Source organism: Arachis hypogaea, chromosome 4 (genome assembly GCF_003086295.3).
Source record: "Arachis hypogaea cultivar Tifrunner chromosome 4, arahy.Tifrunner.gnm2.J5K5, whole genome shotgun sequence".
Classification (NCBI taxonomy): Eukaryota; Viridiplantae; Streptophyta; class Magnoliopsida; order Fabales; family Fabaceae; genus Arachis; species Arachis hypogaea.
This window is the reverse complement of record NC_092039.1, coordinates 121,763,794-121,781,826: the sequence shown is the minus strand read 5'-3', so window position 1 is coordinate 121,781,826 and position 18,033 is coordinate 121,763,794. Positions and strand designations below refer to the sequence as shown.

Genomic DNA, 18,033 nt, shown 5'->3' with positions numbered 1-18,033 from the left:
ATATCTGCTACAAAAATGTAAGACCTTATAATAATTTAATTTGTGGGCCACATACTCGCAATAAATAGAATTAAGAAAAAAATTTATGTCAATATCAATATATTACTGTATATTAAAATCAATTATCAAAATAAAATTAATTATTAATATAAAATATATATTAAAATATAAAATATAAATTAAATAATATATATATATTTATATATAAATATATAATAATAATATTTTAATTATTAATTTTAACGTCCAACTAACATTTTTTAACTAATAATGGACATGGAACATATACAATTATTGAATCTTTAATGTGGTGACGTGTAACTATGTGGTCTACAAAAGTTAACCAACCAAAATACTCTTAAATTATTCAAACGCTGATAAAAAATATACTCGAATTTTACTATTAACAAAAATATCTTCAAATAATATAAAAACATAACAATAATACTTAACATATATATTTTCAAAAAATACTTTAAAATTAAATTTTGATGTAATTTTTTATAAATATAATTATAAAAATAAGATATTATTATACATAAAAATTGGTAATTTTTTTGTAAGTATATATTTTTTTATAATTTTTTTTGTTAACAACCAATAATACTTTTAAAAAATCACAAAATAATATATATATAACAAAAATCACTAAATTTTAAGAATAATAATATCTCATTTTTATAATAATGTTTACAAAAAATTACATCAAAATTCAATCTCTAATGTATTTTTTGAGAAATACATATTTAATGTTAGTTTTTTTACAAGATTATCTAACATTAAATATATATTTCTCAAAAAATATATTAGAGATTAAATTTTGATGCAATTTTTTGCAAGCATGATTAAAAAATAAGATATTATTATTCTTAAAATTTAGTAATTTTTTGTTGAGTATATATTTTTTTGTAATTTTTTCGTTAACAACTAATAATATTTTTAAAAAATTACAAAAAATATATACTTAGAAATAAATCACCAAATTTTAAGAATAATAATATCTTTTTTTAATTATGTTTGTAAAAAATCACATTAAAATTCAATTTCTAAGACATTTTTTGAAAATATATAGTTAATGTTAAATATTGTAATTGTATTTTTAAATTATTTAAAGGTATTTTTGTTGATAGTAAAATTTAGATACATTTTGTTTGAATAATTCAGACACGTTTTTGGTAGTTAACCCGGTCTATAAATAATTAACTATATTTGTTACAAAAAGTAAGACAACTACCATTATCACCATGGCTGAACAAGCTATCAATAACAAGAAGCTTCACGTTGCTATGTTTCCATGGCTTGCTTTTGGTCACATAATTCCATTCTATGAGCTTGCAAAACTCATAGCTCAAAAGGGTCACAAAGTTTCATTCATTTCCACACCTACAAACATCAAACGCCTCCCTAAACTACCTTCAAATTTGCAACCTTTTTTGGAGTTCATAGAACTTCCATTGCCCCAAGTAGAAAATCTCCCTCAAAATGCAGAATCAACTTTGGATGTTCCACACTACATAGTACCATACCTTAAGAAAGCTTTTGATGGTCTTCAAGGACCTTTGACTAAGTTTCTAGAGAGTTCCACTCCTCATTGGCTCTTATATGACTTTGCACCTTTTTGGTTACCACCAATATGTTCTAACCTTGGTATCTCATGCATTTTCTTTTCTATCTTTTGTGCATTTGTTAAATATTGCATTTTAGATTCCGTTCTAATAAGGGCACATAGCAACTCCATTGAAGAAATAGCTAAGCCTTTGTATGACTTCCTAAGTCAACAAAATGAATCTGGGGTCACGGATGCATTCAGACTCCAAGAAATCGTCGTCGGAGCCGCCGCCGTCGCTATAAGAAGTTGCACGGAGGTTGAAGGTGAGTCTCTAAAGAATCTTGAACGTGTATGCAAGAAACCAGTTATTCCGGTTGGGTTATTGCCACCTTCACCACAAAGTAATGATGAAGACAACAACAATGATGACAAGGATGAAAATTGGCCCAAAATTCTTAAGTGGTTAGATAAACAAGAAAAAGGGTCAGTGATTTATGTAGCATTTGGAAGTGAGGTTAAACTAAGTGATGAAGAATTCAATGAGATAGCTATGGGATTAGAATTATCTAATTGTCCATTTTTTTGGGCTCTAAAACGGAAAAATAGTCCTAATAACGATGTCAGTAGTTCAATGGAGACAAATAATAAACGTGGAATTATATGGAATAATTGGGTACCACAATTAAAAATATTAGCACATAAGTCTATTGGAGGGTTTTTGAGTCATTGTGGTTGGAGTTCCATAATAGAGTCTCTTGAATTTGGTTGTCCACTTATTTTGTTGCCCTTCTCAAGGGAGCAAGAGTTGAATGCTATGGTTGTGGAAGGAATAAAAGTAGGGGTAAAAGTGGAAAAAAATGAAAATGACGGAAAATTCACAAGATATTCCATAGCCAAGGCATTGAGAACTATGATGTTGGAAGAGGAAGGAAAGAGTTGTAGAAGCCATGCAGAGGAGAAGAAGGTCAAGATATTTGGGAAGAAGGAGCTGCATCAAAAGTACATGGATGAATTTGTTGATTTTTTGGAAATCAATGGACCTAACATTAGTTAGGGGTTAACAATATTTCTATTATGTCTTAATGTATTTAAGAGTTCATTTATGATTCTCTTCTTTTTTTTTTTTCTTCGGCTATATTATTTGTGTTATTATAAAAAAAAACATTGTATGCTTATTTTTTTAATTAAATGTGTTTTTTTTTTAAAAATAAAATTTAGCTAACATATTCTCTAAGAACACATAATAAAGTTATCATTAGTAAAAATTTTTAAATATTTTTATTTAATGAATATAAAATAAATGCATTGAAAAGTTAAATTTTTTATATTTTCAACTAAAATTTTCTTACTTTATAAAATTTAGCTAAATGCACAACATTATGTGTTAGTTATAAGACATTTTTATGAATTATTCTTCACATATAAGCATTTTTTTCATACAAGTTTTTAGAAGTCATTTATATTCACACGTTTTGTGTTATTATTGCACGTTCTTCTTCGTTATTCTTCTTCTTCGTTATCGTCGTCATCAACACCACTTCTTTTTTCTCTTCCTCTTCTTTCTTCTTTTTTTTATTGGAATTTCCTCTCCTCCTTTTATTGTTTTGAATCCAATCAAGCAGTTGAGGTGTGGTTCAATTCAAAAGAAAAAATGTAGCATTAGAGAAAATATTTTTCTGTATTTGCAACAAATTTGGGTGTAACACGGAAATATTTAGGTATAACACGAAGATATTTGAGTGTATTTTTATTCTGATAAGTTTTGTATAATTCAAAACTCTTCCTCTTCCTCCTTCTCATCTTCTGCTGCTTCTTTTTTTATCATCATCACCATCACCATCTTCTTCTTCTTTTTTTCTTATTCATCTTTTTCTTTTTGTTTTATCTTCTTAAGTTTCTTCTTGTTTTACTCTCTTAACAAGAATAAAAACAAAAAAATCACACAAAGAAGAAGAAGAAACACAATGTTACAAAATTACTTGGAAGAGAATGAACTTGCATTTATTTAACTAAAAGAAAGAAAGAAATAAGAAAAAAAGAAGAAAAAAAAATACAGCATTAGAAGAAATATTTTTCTGTATTTGCAGTAAATTTGGGTGTAACATGAAGATATTTGGGTGTAACACGAAGATATTTGGGTGTATTTTTATTCTGATAAGTTCTGCATAATTTAAAACTTTTCCTCTTCATCTTTCTCATCTTCTACTATTTTTTCTTTTTTTTATCATCATCATCATCACCATCTTCTTTTTCTTTTTTTCTTATTCATCTTTTCTTTTTTGTTTTACCTTCTCGAGTTTCTTCTTGTTTTACTCTCTTAATAAGCATAAAAACAAAAAAAAATCAAACAAAAAAGAAGAAAAAACACATAATGTTGCAAAATTACTTGGAAGAGGATGAACTTATATTTATTTAACTAAAAAAAGAAGAAAAAAATGCAGTATTAGAGGAAATATTTTTCTGTATTTGCAGCAAATTTGAGTGTAACACGAAGATATTTAAATGTAATACAAAGATATTTGAGTGTATTTTTTATTCTGAGTTCTGCATAATTCAAAATTCTTCATCTTCCTCCTTCTCATCTTCTACTGTTTCTTCTTCCTCATCTTCTAATTTCAGAGAAAAAATCAAATAAAGAAAAAAATACATAATGTTGCAAAATTAATAGAAAAAAGAAGAAAAAAAATGCAACAATAATAATAACAATAAAAAGAACCACTATGATGATGAAAACACGAAGAAGAAGGAATATAAAAAAAAATGAGGAGAAATACAAATAAGAAGGAGAAGAAGAAGAAGGAGAAAGAGCAGGAGGAAGAACGTAGAATATAAACATTAAAGAAAAAGTGTTTCTCATTTCGCATTATTCAAACTTGAAAACGTAGGTATTTACACGCTCTTTAAATTAAGAGTTATTTTTATTGAGTTTGGGTTGACTTATATAGACTTAGCTTGTATGCCAAAAAAAATTTATATGTATATCAAAGTCTCTATTTTTGTATTAGGTTCATAAATTTCTGTGTTAATTTAAAAAAAAAAATCTGTTATTTAAAAAGATTATCTCTTTAGAGTTTTGATTGTAAAAATATATGTCCGTCTCACTCCATCATTTTTTTATTTATTTATATAAAAGTTAAATACAATATATCTAATATACGTTCGTCCATTATTTAGTGACAATTTTAATAATTACCGGCAAAATCTTTTGATGGCTGAAAAAAATGTATAACATTGAGTGACTATTTTTTTGATAATTTATATAATCATTAAAAATAATTTTAAAATTATAAAATTATTTATTTTTAGTTATCATTATTATTTCTACTAAAACCTTATTATGAGGTTTATATGCATGGGTACCAATAATAATAAATATAATTAACCTCACTAAAAAATGTGTTTCTTTGAGAATTTTTAATTTAACCCACAAATATTTTCTTGCTACAAATATAAAATTTTTATTCTCACTCTGGAAAGTAGGTATTAATATTTTTATGTTAAGAGAATAAAAATCAACATATGAAATTATTTATTATACCCTAAAAAATGCATATAATAAAACAAATATATCCGTATATTATTTTTAAAAATATTTAAAATAATTTTCAACAATTTATAGTACTAACAAACAAGATTTTATTAGTACCGAGTATAGTATTTTTCAAATGTAATATTTCTAAAAGTTAATTTTTAACCTTAAATTAAACACTCTACTGGTTAAAATCTCGCATTCATATAAGTATATAGCGTGGTTTACAGTCACACATCTCACATCTGCGACTTATTGCTCAAATGAATAGTGTATTGCTGTATTTCTAATTTAATTAATTAGTTAATTAATATTTTAAACACTAATAAAGTTATAGTAAAAAATTGATATTTAATTTAGTGTTGTATCTTACATGCCTTTCATGCATATTTAGAACGTTTTTTTAGTTAATTAAATTGTTCTTACCCCACTAGTATTATTGTTACGGATAACATTAAAAAGACAATAACACAAATTAAAATTATTTTATTTAATTTAACATTTGTAATTATAAATATATAACATCATACATCTATAATTATATATGTTTATTACATTTTAAATTGGTTATTTATTTTAATAATAATTAAAAAATAATTTTTTTATTATAAATGACTACATTTTTATAAAAAATAAAAATTTTAGAGATTATATTTTTGTTCTGATTTTTTTTTACCATCTAAATATTTATTCAAATATTGTTAAAAAAATTTAGATTTAATTGATAAACTGTTTGCTAAAAATGAAAGTTTGTTTGATACTTATAAAAAATATAATATTTATTGATTCTTTTTGTCGTATTATCAAATTATTCAAGGGTTATTTAGTCGATAATATCTTTTAAAAAAATTTTTTGTAAACGACTAAATCTTTTAGGTACAAAATTGGTGGTTAACCCACTAAAAAATTGATATTTGATTTAGGATTGTATTTTACATGACTTTCAATCCATTTATGCATATTTAGAACGATTTGTTTTAGTTAATTAAATTATTTTTACCCCACTACTATTATTGTTACAAATAATATTAAGAAGATAATAACACAATTATTTTATTTAATTTAATATTTATAATTATAAATATATAACATCATATATCTATAATTATATATGTTTACTACATTTAAAATTGGAAATTTATTTTAATAATAATTAAAAAATACAAAATAAGAAAATACATACATTAAATAAAACAAAAAAAATTTTTGTATGACTTTTTATGACTGTCAAACATTTTTCATTGTTATTAATATTTAACTACCATATATTCTAAAGAAATATAAAGTTATCAATTAAAAAAACTATAAAAAAATAAAACTTAAAAATGTATTTGGTTTGTTTTTACTTTTTATTTTATTTTTCTATTTTTATTTTTATAATTATGATTTTGTAAAAAAAACAAAAAGCAATAGTAAAAACACATGCAATTGTTGAGGTCTTGAGGAACAATCACTACTATTTCGGCCACATGCTCTTCATAGTTCTGTGTCCCTATTTTAATCAAGTTGCACATCAATTGATTTCATTCCCTCTATATATATATAGTTATATACAAATGAACCTAATAACACTAAACAAGTAAACCTACACCCTACTATATATTATCACCATGGCTGACCAACCCAAGAAGCTTCACATTGCTGTGTTTCCATGGCTTGCTTTTGGTCACATAATTCCATACTTTGAGCTTGCAAAACTCATAGCTCAAAAGGGTCACAAAGTTTCATTCATTTCCACACCTACAAACATCAAACGCCTCCCTAAACTACCTTCAAATTTACAACCTCTTGTGGAACTCATAGAACTTTCGTTGCCTCATGTAGAAAACCTCCCTCAAAACGCTGAGGCTACTATGGACATTCCACAACACATAGTTCCATACCTCAAGAAAGCCTTTGATGGCCTTCAACAACCTTTGGTTAAGTTTCTAGAGAGTTCCACTCCTCATTGGCTCATATATGACTTTGCACCTTTTTGGTTGCCCCCAATAACTTCCAAGCTTGGTATCTCATCCATCTTCTTTTGTATCTTTTCTGCGCTTGGTTTTTCTTTCATAAACAGCTTTGGGCTAAAGTCAAATGATAAACCTTCCTTTGATGATGATCCTTCTAACAAAGTAGTTCTTCAACATTATGAGAACAAAACAATGTCTGAAGACCACGATGAAGAGAATGAATCTGGTGTTTCAGATATGTTCAGACACTATCAAGTACTTGGTGGTGTTGATGTTGTAGCTGTAAGAACTTGCATGGAGATTGAAGCTGAATCCATAAAAGTTCTTCAAAATCAATGCAGGAAACCGGTTATTCCAGTTGGGTTATTGCCACCTTCATTATACTTATTCAGTAGTGAAGTTAGTAAAAATGATGAAGATTGGAACACAATACTTAAGTGGTTGGATGAACAAGAAGAAAGGTCAGTGATTTATGTAGCATTTGGAAGTGAAGTGGCACTAAATGATGAAGAATTCACTGAGATAACTATGGGATTAGAGCTATCTGGCTTTCCCTTTTTCTGGGTTCTGAAGAAGCAAAATAGTAGTCCAGATGTAAGTAGTTCAATGGAGACAAAACGCGGGATTGTATGGACTAATTGGGTTCCACAATTAAAGATATTAGCACACAAATCTGTTGGAGGATTCTTGAGTCATTCTGGTTGGAGTTCTGTGATTGAGTCTCTTCAATTTGGATGTCCACTTATCATGTTACCCTTTCAAAATGAACAAGGGTTAGTTGCAAGGCTTATGGAAGAGAAAATGGTGGGAATAAAAGTGCCAAGAAATGAACATGATGGGAAGTTCACTAGAGATTCATTGGCTAAGGCATTGAGATCAGTGATCTTGGAAGATAATAAAGGGAAGATTTATAGGAATCATGCTGAGAAAATGAGCAAGATCTTTGGGGACAAAGAATTACACCAAAAGTACATAGACGAGTTTGTTGATTATATGGAAATTCATAGTCCCTCGCCAAAGATTATTGCAAAGTTGTATTGATGAAAAAAATCTTAATTAAGCCTTTTAGAGTTTCAGAGTGTTATAACAGTTGAAATGTGGGGTATTTATTTACCTCTTGCACTAGCATGATATGTGTAAGAATAAAGTTGTTATAAAAAAATTTAGCCTTTCTTCTCATTTCAAAACTAAATTAATTTAATTAACCTAAATTATTTAAATTAATCCAATTAAACTAAATCACCTAATTAACCTAATTACTAAATAATTTAAATTACCGTCAGATTTTTGGTAAAATAATTTGACCATAACATTTGTGGAGTTGAATAAAAGCATTTAACATTTTATTTTTGGAGGAAAAGTCTCTAAGGATTATTTGGATGAGTTTGTTAAAAAAAGATTTTTTGAATTATTTTAAAAAAATATTTAAAAATAAAAGTAATTTTATATATATTTAGATATTTTATATAAAAAAATTTTTATTCATTAATTATATTTGAGTAAAATAATATAAAAATATTTTTTATTTATTTATTAGGTAAAAAATACTTTTTTAAGAAAAAAAAGATCTTTTTAAAAAAGATATAAATTGTAGCTTCTCAAAAAATATATATTTTTATTTTTTTAGTATTTTTATTTTTACAATTAAAAATTTGTCAAATATACTAAATAGATATATTTTTTATTAATTTTTTTTTCTATTAATTCAATAGCATCCAAACAAACACTAATTTAATGGTAATTAATATTAGAATTTCATATTTTTGCATGTCGTAATATATATGTTTTAGAAAAATTTGACAAAAAATTTGACCATAACGAACGTATTTTTAGTAGGGTGAAAAATGTTTAAATCAATATATATATATATATATATATATATATATATATATTTAATATATGTCTTTAAAATATAAATTAAAATTATTAAATAAAAAGGTTTTATAAAAATTATAAAATTTAATTTTTAATATATTTATTATGTATTTATTAAATTAAAAATTTTAAAAATTTATTAGTAATAATTTTAACATGTATTTTTATAATACATACGAACTAAATTTTAGATATAAATATATAATATTTAATTTAATAATCTAATTTTTTGATTATATAAACACTTCATATATTAATTTTTTTTTGGTTGATGAATTGAATAACTTTCAATTCTAAATATTACACACACTCACAAATACTATATCAACACATAAGATATTTTTTTTTTTAGTCAAATTTGCATTAAATGAGATTCAAATTCGAAATCTCTTAATAAAAAACGGGGACATATATTATTTGAGTTAAGGTTTATTGAGAATCTGCTCTGACTTAATTTGAGGCAAACAGCTTTACCCCTACATCACACATGCCTCAGCCACATTTGTAGCCCATCTTGAAAGATGGTAAATTGAAGGAGATGCACATAGAGGAAGTGAGTTAGTGAGGAACATAATAATTCACTCCATTGATGACAATTGACTCATACGCAGATACGCTTGTAGTTTTGCAATGATTGAGGAACAATCACTGTATCAGCCACATGAGCTTTATAGTTTAGTGTCCCTACTTTTATCACATTGTACCTCAAACGATTTATTTGTTGGCACCTAATCTCATAAAAATGCTAAAAATAGTTTCTCACAACAAAATATTTGTGTTAAACGAACACAACATTTGAATTTTCAGTTTGTGAAAATCAATAGATATAAGAGTGATAGGAATACCATGATAAAGCTTTCACATTGATGAGGATATTGTTGTAGCTTTGTAGCGGCGATGTTCCCAAATTCTTACAACTTTTGTACTTAATTGATCCTGTTCTAATAAAAATGGTATATTATCTATGATTGGATTTTGCATATAACTTTTGTTCTATTTTTAGATTTCTGCTTCTGTTCTTGATTATAAGGATACTAAATGTTTGCTAAACTGTAGTGCATATTTGAATCTTGTGTGTGCTAACTACAGTAAATTATGTTATAACTTTTGCCACTAGAAGCTGAAACAACAGCTTTAATTTTGGATGGATTTAATCAAAATGAAATGAGATTTAGTATCAATCTTGTTTTGAAGCCTTGCTTTTTTTTCATTCATCAAAATAATATGAGTAAATGCCCTTTATAGTTTTTAACGATTTGTCCGATGGACTTCTCATCCCCTAAAAAATCTAAATACCCAAATCAATCCTTATCTATTATGATTTTTATACGTTCCAGTCCCTGCAATCAGTTTTGAGCAGGTTACTAGCTGATGTGTCAGTAACTTGTCCACGTGAGTTCCTCTCCTTCATAATTGGGACAAATTACTCCCTGTACATTTGTTGAAACGTTGCGTTTCATTATAAGCAGTTATCTCCTGGGTGTTCATAGTTATTTAGGTTTTTTTTTTAATTCTTCGTTGTCTTCATTGTGTGTAGAGTGAAGATAAGGGCTTTTCTCCCACTACAAGAATATGGCCGATTAGCTACTACAAAAAGAGTCGTAAAATCATCGCTAATCTGACGCAAAATATAATTTGTGACGGATTAGCTACCGCCTAGCAACTAATGGTTTTCTCGCTAATTACAAGTCGCAGATCAGTGACGCAAACACAACAGTCGCTAATTCATCGGAAATTTTTTTAGCTACCGAATAAATAGTCGCAAATCAATCACTAAAGTAAAAGCTAATTTCGTAGAAGAAATGGACTAAACGGTAGTCGCTAATTAGCGATAAACTCTACTGCAGCAGATTCATCGCTAAATGCAAGCTAACTGCGTAGACAAAATGGAATGGTTGGTTGACGCTAATTAGCGAGGAATTTTTTCGAACCTAACTCGTCGCAAGTTGTCCGCTAATATGGTCGCAAATCTATCACATTGTGTAGCAAATCTATAGCTAATCTTTAAAAATCCTTAATCAAATTTATAGGAATTTTGTCGCTAAACCAAAGCTATTCGAAATGATAAAATAGAGTTATGAAATAGTCGCTAATTTGCTAAGAAATAATATGTAGTCAATTAGTTGCAATATTATCGCAAAATGTCATCGCAAATTCCTTTTAAAATTGTAACAAGTCGATAGATATCTCAATTGTTTCAGTCGCAATAGAGTCTTTAATTTGTCACCATCATCAACAGTGAGTATGTCGCTAATTTTACCAGAATATCTGTTAGAATTCCAATTTTTTTGTTATACTAAAATAAAAATCATATTATTTTTTATTTTATTGATTAAAATGAAAGATTATAATGCATAAAAATAAAATTAGTTCCTAAAAATTATACATGTTTAAAAAAAATTCAAACCCAACATATTTATTAAAATAAAAGACTAATGCAGATACTTCATAAATAAAATATCAAAACAAGCTGGGAACAATATGGTTATGAAAGTCAGAGACTCTTCTTTACGAACTGTAGAGTAAAGCAATGAAGTTGGGAAGAATTTGTGCTGGAGTCCGACTCTGAGTTCCACTGGGAGTATAGGAGAAAAGGCAAACCAAGGCAAGAAAAGATTTGTAGCACCCAGATGTCATTGTGGCACATATGCAATATTGTTTCAATCTAGCACAGCAGAAAATTCGAACAGACTTTTTTTTGGTTGCTCTTTATTTAAGGTAATCATTTTTCAATTTTAGTTTTGTTTCAAAATTCGTTGCCATTACCATGGAGTGTTATTTGTTGCAGACCGCAGCTCCACATTGCAAATATTTTACTTGACTTGATGAATATGTTGAGTCATATTCACATAAAGCTTATGTTAATCAGAATGGTGTGGTTGAAAATTTGAAGACGATGGAAGAAAGATTGGAGGCACTGAAAGTAATGATGGCAAAGCAGAAAATTGAAAAAATATTTGGAGGCAACATTAAATGCAGAATCTTAACCACTTTTTTAATTGAAATTGCAGTTACACTTATAATTTCATCAATTTGTAGTGGGTTAATTGAGAAAAATGTGAATTTGATTTAGCGTGCAAAGTTATGTAAATAGAAGACAATTACTTAATGTATTATTGTTGAATTCATAGCTTGTATGAAGACAACAACTGATGTTATGATTATTTACTCTAATTCAGTGATACTTAATTTATTTTATTTCATGTAGTTATTAGAATTTAAAATAGTGTATTGAGATATTATCATATTGTATTATTATGAGTTTGTGAAACACATGTCTATGAAGATAACAATGTAAATAAATATTCAAATATGTGAGACATTTGAAATTGCACTCCATTTCCTGAGAGTTTCATAAAAGTTGAAACGAACATATAAAGTGATTAAGTGATTCACAAACCAAAGCATGAGTGTTTTACAAAAAATTCACTCCTCAGAGTTTCATAAAAGTTAAAACCAACATATAAAGTGATTAAGTGATTCACAAACCAAAACATGAGTATTTTACAAAAAGTTCACTCCAAAATATGAATAGCTCCAGAGTTTCACTTATAAGACCATGTGTGTTTTTTCAACTTGATACTAAAACAAAAACAAAAAAAATTGACTGTATCCTAAATTAATCTTGAGTATTATGTAGACTTTAAACCAGAACCTAATCATAACATCAACACTATAACCAAAATAACTAAGATAGAGTCTCCCCTAAACCAAAGTTGTACATTCTCTAAACAACATAATATCCATATAACAAGTTCTTTCACTATTTTTTTGGTGGAGGCTTCATTCCTGGAGTTGGAATGAACTTGAATAGACCATGGATCAAGTCAGTAAATTTCTTTGTATTCTAAATAACCTAATCCCCTGAAGAGTTCTTCTAAGTCCTTCTTGTTGACAAAATCAACATTCATGAGTGAAAATTTCTCAATCTTTTCATCTACGTACCGTAACACTCTATTTGGATCTTTCTTGAGTATCCCACCAGGATGAAAAACAGGAATAACAAACACAGACATCTGTAAAAATCCAAACTATAACTCAGTAATAGAGCTAAACTTCAAACTTAATCAACAGCAAATAAACTAAAATGTCTATCAGTTAAGAATTCTTAACTCATCAATAAACAGAAAGGTAGAAACTTTCAAAGTTAACATCACTATTATAGTTTCGTAACAACCCTAACTCATCAAACAAAGCTAGTGCTTCACCCCATCCACCCATAATCACCATGCAGAGGAGAACTGAGTTATCAAAGCTAATTTCACTCCCATTATGTGACACACTCCTCAACTTGACTACAATGAAAGATAAAGTAAGTAGAAGAGAACGAAAGATTCCTTACCGTTTCAAAGAAACTTGCCAAATGCAGTCAATGTCTTCCCACACAGTGGTGCAGCACGATCGCACGTCCTCAACGTAACGCTCTTTTGGAGGGAAGGAGAAAGGCTTCAGAGTTAGGGCCAAATGTAAATGAAGAGAGAGAGGAAGTTGTTTTATGGAATAACGCTCTTGTTGAAATGCAACGTTTCAACAAAGGTTAAGGGGGCGATTTGTCCCAATTATGAAGGAGAGAAACCCACGTGGACAAGTTACTGACACATCAGCCAGTGATCTGTTCGGAACCGGTTGCATGGATTGGAACGTACAGATATCATAATAGATAGGAATCGATTTGGGTATTTAGATTTCTTAGGGGATGGGAAGTCCATCGGACAAATCGTTAGGAACCGGAAATGCCATTTACTCAAAAAAATATTTCTTTTTCCAGGAGAGTGTGTTTATGATATGAAAAATTATTTAGGAATTCGAGTAGGTATTTTCTGTTGTATTAAACCTTTTTATTAAGTTAATTTAACTATTTTAATTATTTTTCAAAATTTTCATATTTTGTATTAATTTAATTATTAAGCAATTTTGTTTAATTAAGTTAACTTAGGTAATTCAGATTAATTCGGTTAATTTAGTTTCAAAATTAGAAGAAAAAGCTGAATTTTTGGATAACAACTTTATTCTTTTCTTACACATAATGCAAGTGCAAAAGGTAATTAAATACCCTACACTTCAATTATTACAACACCCTGAAACTCTAGATAGCTTAAGACATTTTATCAATACAATTTTGCAATAATCTTTGATGAGGGGCTATGAATTTCCATATAATCAACAAAGTCATATATATATTTTTGGTGTAACTCCTTGTCCCCAAAGATCTTGTTCATTTTCTCAGCATGATTTCTATAAATCTTTCCTTCATCATCTTCTGACATCACTGATCTCAATGCCTTAGCCAATGAATCTCTAGTGAACTTTCCATCATGTTCATTTCTTGACACTTTTATTCCCACCATTTTCTCTTCCATAAGTCTAGCAACTAAACCTTGTTCATTTTGAAAAGGTAACATGATAAGTGGACATCCAAATTGAAGAGACTCAATCACAGAACTCCAACCAGAATGACTCAAGAATCCTCCAACAGATTTGTGTGCTAATATCTTTAACTGTGGAACCCAATTAGTCCATATAATCCCGTGTTTTGTCTCCATTAAACTACTTACACCTGGACTGCTATTTTGCTTCTTCAGAACCCAGAAAAAGGGAAAGTCAGATAGCTCTAATCCCATAGCTATCTCAGTGGATTCTTCATCATTTAGTGCCACTTCACTTCCAAATGCTACATAAATCACTGACCTTTCTTCTTGTTCATCCAACCACTTAAGGATTGTGTTCCAATTTTCATCATCTTTACTGTCTTCATTATTGAATAAGTGTAATGAAGGTGGCAATAACCCAACTGGAATAACCGGTTTCTTGCATTGATTTTGAAGATATTTTATGGATTCGGCTTCAATCTCCATACAAGTTCTTACAGCTACAACATCAACACCACCAAGTACTTGATGTAGTCTGAATATATCTGAAACACCAGATTCATTCTCTTCATTGTGGTCTTCGGACATTGTTTTGTCCTCATAGTGTTGAAGAATTACTTTGTTAGAAGGATCATCATCAAAGGAAGGTTTATCATTTGACTTTAGCCCAAAGTTGTTTATGAAAGACAAACCAAATGCAGAGCAGATAGAAAAAAAGATGGATGAGATACTAAGCTTGGAAGTTGTTGGGGGCAACCAAAAAGGTGCAAAGTCATATATGAGCCAATGAGGAGTGGAACTCTCTAGAAACTTAGCCAAAGGTTGTTGAAGGCCATCAAAGGCTTTCTTGAGGTATTGAACTATGTGTTGTGGAATGTCCATAGTGGCCTCAGCATTTTGAGGGAGGTTTTCTACATGAGGCAATGGAAGTTCTATGAGTTCCACAAAAGGTTGTAAATTTGGTGGTAGCTTAGGAAGGCGTTTGATGTTTGTAGGTGTGGAAATGAATGAAACTTTGTGACCCTTTTGAGCTATGAGTTTTGCAAGCTCAAAGTATGGAATTATGTGACCAAATGCAAGCCATGGAATCATAGCAATGTGAAGCTTCTTGGGTTGGTGAGCCATGGTGATAATAATGATCTTTTATTTGGTAAGAGTTAATCACAGTAGGGTTTATATTTAGTATTATTGTGGTCATTTGTATATATATAGAGGGGGGAATTGAGGTGCAAAAATATTTATAAATATATAAATATATATAATTTAGTTTACTTTTAATAAATATTTTATATTTTAATATATATTTTATACTGATAAATAATTTTAAGAGATAAATATTGTTTTGGTTCCTAACGTTTAGGATCAGAATCGAAATCGTTCTCAACATCGTTCTCAACGTAATTTTTTATTTAGAATCATTTTAAACATTTTTTTTTATTAAAATCGTCATTTTTAAATTTTTTTACTAAATTACTCTTATGTTAATAAAAAAATTATAAAATTTAAAAAAAAAAGAAAAGAATGCATGGGGAAAGGGAGAAAGGAAAGGGAAAAGGACGGGGGAGGAAAAGGGGAAAGGCGCCGGCGAAGTTTGGAGCCGTCGTTGTCGTTGAAAATCGCAAGGGAGGGAGGAGACGCAAGCCACTGCCGCCGCTGACCTCACTACTACACCTCGCCGCCTCACCGCTGCACCTTCCCGTTTTTACTTCTGCTTCGGCTTTTGTATCTTGCTTCGGCCTCTGCTTTATGCTTTTGGGTTTATTTCTTCTGCTTCTATATCTATTTTTGTTTCAGTTTTTGTTTCTAATTTTAATTTTGATTTGTTATTTTTTGATTTTATTGTTGTTGTGTGTTGATTTTGTTGTTGAATTTGATGTTGTTATTTCTGGATTTGAATAATATGTTATTGTTGGTGTTCTTGAATCTAATTGTTAGCATTTGATGACAGTTAGGGAGGTGGTGGTGGTGGTAAAGGTGTTGTAGAGTATTTTTTACCGTAAAAGTTAAAAGGATAATTTTAATACGGAAAAAAATATTTAAGACTATTCTAAATAAAAAATTATATTAGAGACGATTTTAATTCTAACCCTAAACATTAGAAACCAAAATAATACTTACCCTTAATTTTAATCATTGATTTTGATTTGCATCTAATATAATTGGCTTTATAATGTTACTCACGTATAATTTTTTATAAAAATTATTATTTATATACTAAAATTATTATTAAATTCAATTATGTTATATTTATATATAAATATATATATATATTATTTAATTTATTTTTAATATATTTTATATTAATAAAAAATTTTAATAATTAATTTTAATGTATATTTAATATAATTATTTTTTTGTATTATATATTTAAATAAATTTGTAAATAAGATAAAATTATCAAAATAGAAAAATAGAAGTAGCAAATAGCAACATTATTTTTTCTATTATTAAACTACGCACACTAAACTATGAAGTGCATGTGGTTGATTTAATAATGATTGTTCCTCAATAATTGCAACAACTACAAACGTCTGTACCATATAACGGGCAAAGGCTAAAAAAAAGTGTTAGGTGCCATTATTTTATATAAAAATATTATTTATATTACTAAATTAATTATTATATTATATATAAATATATTTATTTAATTTATTTTTAATATATATTTTATATTAATGATTAATTTTAATAACTAATTTTAATATACATATAATATAATTATATTATAGATATAAAATAAAATTATCTAAAATAAAAAAATTAATAAATTAATAACATAAAAAATTAATTATTTTTAAATTAAAATAATAAAATTCATATAAAATAAAAATTATAAATTAAATTTAATAATAATTAATAATTTATTTTATTATTTTATTAATTTTTTCACTTTACAAATATCTAAATTCATTTACGTTATATTTGAACTAATATTTTCCAATTGTCGGGTTTTTCATTAAAAATTTTACCCTAAATTTCCCATATAATAAAATGATGTCCTAATAAATGGAAAATATTGTCTAATAATATAATAAAATATTCTAAAGTATAGACAATTCATAAAGAAATAGCGATAATATATTTTTTGAAACGTTTGTAAAGTGCGGATCCTAATCATTCCCTTATGGAATTCAATCCCTTATTTAAAACGGCCAAATGTACAATATAATTTTTTTAATGTCAATTATTGTCACTCTAATAAGATTGTGAAAGAGTGAAAAAATATTATATATTATTGTTGTATTATAGGAGAATAATGCTATTTATTTATTTATATTAATTACTAAATTGATTTTAAATTTTAAGATAAGCTAAATTAATCAAAATTTTTAAATAGTTCTGTTAAAGAAAGAGAATAACTAACTTAGAAAAAGATAAGTTTAACAAATTTTGTTTCTAAAAAAAAAGATAAGATAATAAATAAAAATAAAATAAGAATTGAATATGCCCCACAAGTTGGTGGATAGAAGATATCAATAATCCACAACTTGAATAAATTTCAATGAAATAGTTAAAGAAGACGTGGCGTGGTGATACAGAAATATAGAAGGAGATGTTGTATTTAAGGGAGAGAGAGCAAGATCTTTAGAAGGCGCGTAGAGCGCAATGATAAAGGGTACATAGAGCGCGATAACAGAGGGCGCGTAGAGAACGATAATTTTAGGTCTATTGGACTCGAAAGGATAAGAAAAGAAAAGATAAAGGTGATGCAGAAATATAGAAGGAGATGTTGTGCTTAAGGAAGAAATAGCGAAC

General features: G+C 27.7%; 3 protein-coding genes across 3 annotated transcripts; 2 read left to right on the top strand and 1 right to left on the bottom strand.

Moving 5' to 3' along the window:
• Positions 1–1,210: 1,210 nt before the first annotated feature.
• LOC112797716 (putative UDP-rhamnose:rhamnosyltransferase 1) lies at positions 1,211–2,652 on the top strand. The gene has a single exon (XM_025840785.3). The coding sequence runs from the start codon at positions 1,245–1,247 to the stop codon at positions 2,601–2,603; it is 1,359 nt and encodes a 452-aa protein (XP_025696570.1). The 5' UTR covers positions 1,211–1,244; the 3' UTR covers positions 2,604–2,652.
• Positions 2,653–6,651: 3,999 nt separating this feature from the next.
• On the top strand, positions 6,652–8,212 carry LOC112797715 (putative UDP-rhamnose:rhamnosyltransferase 1). Its single transcript, XM_025840784.3, has one exon. It carries the CDS (start codon positions 6,689–6,691, stop codon positions 8,072–8,074), a length of 1,386 nt encoding a protein of 461 aa, XP_025696569.1. The 5' UTR covers positions 6,652–6,688; the 3' UTR covers positions 8,075–8,212.
• A 5,668-nt stretch (positions 8,213–13,880) lies between these two features.
• LOC112797714 (putative UDP-rhamnose:rhamnosyltransferase 1) lies at positions 13,881–15,434 on the bottom strand. The gene has a single exon (XM_025840783.3). It carries the CDS (start codon positions 15,400–15,402, stop codon positions 14,017–14,019), a length of 1,386 nt encoding a protein of 461 aa, XP_025696568.1. The 5' UTR covers positions 15,403–15,434; the 3' UTR covers positions 13,881–14,016.
• Between the last annotated feature and the right edge of the window lie 2,599 nt (positions 15,435–18,033).

Coding starts and splice junctions, on each gene's coding strand:
- LOC112797715 (XM_025840784.3), top strand. CDS start 6,689: ATGGCTGACCAACCCAAGAAGCTTCACATTGCTGTGTTTCCATGGCTT.
- LOC112797716 (XM_025840785.3), top strand. CDS start 1,245: ATGGCTGAACAAGCTATCAATAACAAGAAGCTTCACGTTGCTATGTTT.
- LOC112797714 (XM_025840783.3), bottom strand. CDS start 15,402: ATGGCTCACCAACCCAAGAAGCTTCACATTGCTATGATTCCATGGCTT.